The sequence below is a fragment of the Solanum stenotomum genome, chromosome 3 (assembly GCF_019186545.1).
Source record: "Solanum stenotomum isolate F172 chromosome 3, ASM1918654v1, whole genome shotgun sequence".
NCBI lineage: Eukaryota > Viridiplantae > Streptophyta > Magnoliopsida > Solanales > Solanaceae > Solanum > Solanum stenotomum.
This window is the reverse complement of record NC_064284.1, coordinates 63,737,223-63,741,151: the sequence shown is the minus strand read 5'-3', so window position 1 is coordinate 63,741,151 and position 3,929 is coordinate 63,737,223. Positions and strand designations below refer to the sequence as shown.

The 3,929-nt window shown below is 35.3% G+C and overlaps 1 protein-coding gene across 2 annotated transcripts; it reads left to right on the top strand.

Annotated features, from left to right (window-relative positions):
* The first annotated feature begins 366 nt into the window (after positions 1 to 366).
* Positions 367 to 3,522, top strand: LOC125860530 (F-box protein At1g61340-like). 2 transcript variants are annotated; one of them, XM_049540511.1, is made up of 4 exons: positions 367 to 542; positions 1,697 to 1,923; positions 2,183 to 2,257; positions 2,368 to 3,522. In XM_049540511.1, the coding sequence occupies exons 2-4, from the start codon at positions 1,726 to 1,728 to the stop codon at positions 2,572 to 2,574; spliced, it is 480 nt and encodes a 159-aa protein (XP_049396468.1). In that variant the 5' UTR covers positions 367 to 542; positions 1,697 to 1,725; the 3' UTR covers positions 2,575 to 3,522. The 2 variants fall into 2 exon arrangements, with proteins under 2 accessions (XP_049396468.1, XP_049396469.1); XM_049540512.1 differs by lacking the exon at positions 367 to 542 and adding an exon at positions 672 to 696.
* The last annotated feature ends 407 nt before the right edge of the window (positions 3,523 to 3,929 follow it).

The following is a 3,929-nucleotide window of genomic DNA, read 5'->3' as shown; positions in this document are numbered from 1 at the left end:
ATATCACATAAATTGAGACGGTTAATATTAATCACATAACCCCCCCCCCCCCCCCCCCCACAACACCCACCCAAAAAAAATCGCTAGAAAATTTGACTCCTAATTTTTGAATATATGAATTATATTTATAAAAAAAATAAAAAATAATTTATATCCAAATATATAATCAAAATTAAATTGTTTGACTTTTACGAGCAATAAATGTCACATAAATTGAAACAAAGTAGTATTTAATTTCATCACAAACCCCCCACCCCCTCTCCCACCCAAAAAAAAAAATCACAAGAAAATTCGATTCCCTGTTCTAGATCAAGAAGAATCTTTTTTTTTTATTACTTATATAAGTAGGGAACTTTACCATTTTAAAGAAAATACTCCAAATAATTATAATTTCTTAGAGGCAAAGAAAAACAAAAGGAGGGAAAAAGAAAAAAGAAAAAAAGTTTTAATCTTTTCAAGAATCTGTGTGTATATAAGGAAAAAAGAAAGTCCCATTTGAGTGAACTGTCCAACAAGTGGAGGAATTTTGCTGTTTGAGGAAGGTGATTCTTGTTTCCTTCTTCAGAAACAACTGTTACTTCAATTTTATCAATTTAATTTTGCCTTCAATTTAGGGTTCTTTTACAAGGTTTGATTCCTATATATATTCTGTGGTTAAAAAACACAACTTTGGTGTTGAGACGGAGTATCTTTTAGGTATTGATTGATAGATTGATTATGATTTGGTGTTTTTGGTGATTTGGGTGATTTTAGTTTTGGCTTTATTTTACAAAGATTTGATTTTTATGATGTTAGATTGTGCTTTTAAGAGTTTGATTGGATTTTGGTTTCTTGATTGTTGGATGCTTTGTTTATTTTTGCTGAGTTTGGGGGATGGTTTTATGTCCATTTTCCAAAGATTTCATTTTAGTGTTGGATTGTGCTTAAGAGGTTTGATTGGATTTTGGTTTCTTGATTTTGGATACCTTGTTCATTTTGCTGAGTTTGGGGGATGGTGGTTATGTCCATTTTCCAAAGATTTCATCTTTAGTGTTAGAGTTTGATTGATTGGATTCTGGTTCTTGGTTTTTGGGTACTTTTTTGTTCATTTTTGCTGAGTTTGAGGGCAGGTTATGTCTATATCCAAAAGATTTCATTTTTAATGTTAGAGTTTGATTGGATTTTGGTTCTTGGTTAGTGGATACTTTTTTGTTCATTTTTGCTGAGTGTGGGGGTTGGTTATGTCCATATCCAAAGATTTCATTTTTAGTGTTAAGAGTTTGATTGTATTATGGTTCTTGGTTATTGGATACTTTTTTGCTGAGTTTGGGGGTTGGTTATGTCTATTTACAAAATTACAAAGATTTTGTTTTGAGTTTTGGGGGTCTTTATAGTTTGGTTCACTTACAAAGATTTCATTTTTAGTGTTAGATTGTGCTTAGAGTTTGATTGGATTTCTGTTTCTTGATTGTTGGATACATTCTTCATTGTTGCTGAGTTTGGGGGTTGGTTATTTCCATTTACAAACTTTTGGTTTTGGGTTTTTGGGTCTTTATAGTTTGGTCCATTTACAAAGATTTCACTTTTTATTGTTAGATTATGCTTAGAGCTTGATTGGATATTGTTTTTTTGGTTATTGGATACTTTATTCTTTTTGCTGAGTTTGGGTGTTGATTATTGGGATAATACTGATTGATTATTCGTGTGGATCTTGCAGTTGTTTTTTTTGTGAAGGTGAAGAAGAAAATGGCATTGGGGAATGATTGTGATAATTTGGGGTTAGGCATTGTGAGGAGTACCTCATTTGGGCGAAAAAGAGTCACTTTATCAAACACTGGTGACGTCAATTTCGTTTCAACGACACCAACGAAGAGAATCTGCAACCAGAACTCGTTGTCCACAAACGACAAATCTGACCTTGAGACATTGCCTAAGGATCTCTTGGTTAGTTCATAATTTGTTTCCTTTTTGTGTTTCTTATATTTCTGTTCCCGCGAGGATCAATAGTATTCCCCCTTGCCCTACCGGTTGATGGTGGAGGTTCTCAGCCATATGAACAAGCCTCACTTGTCATCTTTCTTATGTGCTTTGTGTTATTTGTGCCAATTGTTCATGTTCATATTCATGCTGTCTCAAATGTTATATCGCTTTTATAGTTCAAGATTGTAACAATATGTGTTTGCTTTTACACATTATTATGCAGATAAAAATAGTATGTCGAGCTGATCACGATGATTTGAAGAGTTTGTTTCATGTATCAAGGACACTTAGGGAAGCGGTAAGCTTTAATTATCATTGAAGTGTTGTTATATATTTTGTAATTAATGAAGCGTTAATTAGTTGAATGAAAGCATTGATGAACTATTGTTTTTCCTTATGTATGATCAGTCCTTGATTGCAAAAGGGTGGCATTTCGACTTTAGCACTCCAAGAAAGACACTTCCTTTTCAAGATGCTCTTGATGTGGAGGAGTTAGGTGATTTCGATGAGGAAGAAAAAGCGCCAAATGCTCCAATGCAGTCGAAAATTGCAAGGTCTCGGTTTAACAGCAAGAAGCTGGCTGACATCTCTGTAGCCTTGTTTACCGACAGTTAGGCCAAGGAAATTGAGGTATATATAAAACTCAAAAACAGATTATGTATAGGTATTGTTATAGGAGAAACTCAGAAAGGATATCGTAGACGAACAAAGGGCTTGATCGAATGCCCTTGAAGATCATTTATCACCTTTGGAAATTGTTTTATAGTAGAAACTCAAAAAGGATATCGTAGACGAACAAAGGGCTTGCCCTTGAAGATCATTTACCAGCTCTGGAAGTTGTTTTATAGTAGAAACTTAGAAAGGATATCATAGACGAACGAAGGGCTTGCCCTTGAAGATCATTTACCATCATAGACGAACGAAGGGCTTGCCCTTGAAGATCATTTACCATCATAGACGAACGATGGGCTTGCCCTTGAAGATCATTTACCATCATAGATGAACGAAGGGCTTGCCCTTGAAGATCATTTACCACCTCTGGAAGTACATGAGTAGAGACTCTAGTAGGAACTCAAAATGGATATCTTAGTCAAGTGAAGGGGTTGATCTGATATCTTAGCGGGAAGAACGGATCGGAAGGTTCCTTTGACAATGACTTAACCAACTCTAGAAGGACACGAGTGGAGAATTGTCATTGGATTTGATCATTGATAGACGAAGCTCTCTCCTTATCATGACATTCCCCTCATGTGGTTCACACCTACTGCCCAATGGAAGTCTCAATCTAAGGGTACACTAGGCGACCGTGACTCACATACAACAATGGCTGAAAAGGAGGGGAACGAACGGACCAAGTACGATAGCAACGCGAACCATGGTCACAAGAATCTTTACATCAAGCCATTGTTCTTTAAACCCTTTCATTGAAGATTAGCTATGGCTTGTTTGTTCATGTTGATGAGTACATTTCATTAGAACTTCTCTTGTTGTAAATATGATAACTTTAGCCTTTCTCATTTTATCAATGCTACTGTTTCATGTTTAATGGAATGCAAGTAACTTTTGCTAGTCCACTGTTTCCTTTTTTATTTTTTTTGTGGTGAGTCCCCCTGTTAAGTAGTCGTGCATTGTGATCGGAACTCTCAATTCTCTAGCAAATACAACTCTTTTGATCTTTTCTTCTTATGTATTTGTAGTAGCATTCAAGTTGTGTCTATCATTTATTTTTGTGGTGAATCGTATTTCATGAATATGATATTTATGTAGTATGATGTATGGAATATAAGTTAGGGCATTCCCGGCCTACCAAGCGAAACTAGTGGTTTCTGGTCACAACCGGCTAAGGCTGAAGTTTCAGTAAAAGAGTGTTTACACGTGGTAGATCGAATATAGGAAATTTTGAAATCAGTTTCACCTTCCACTTTCACATGTTTTCTTGAGAAAATCTACTTTTCAATAAAACTATATTC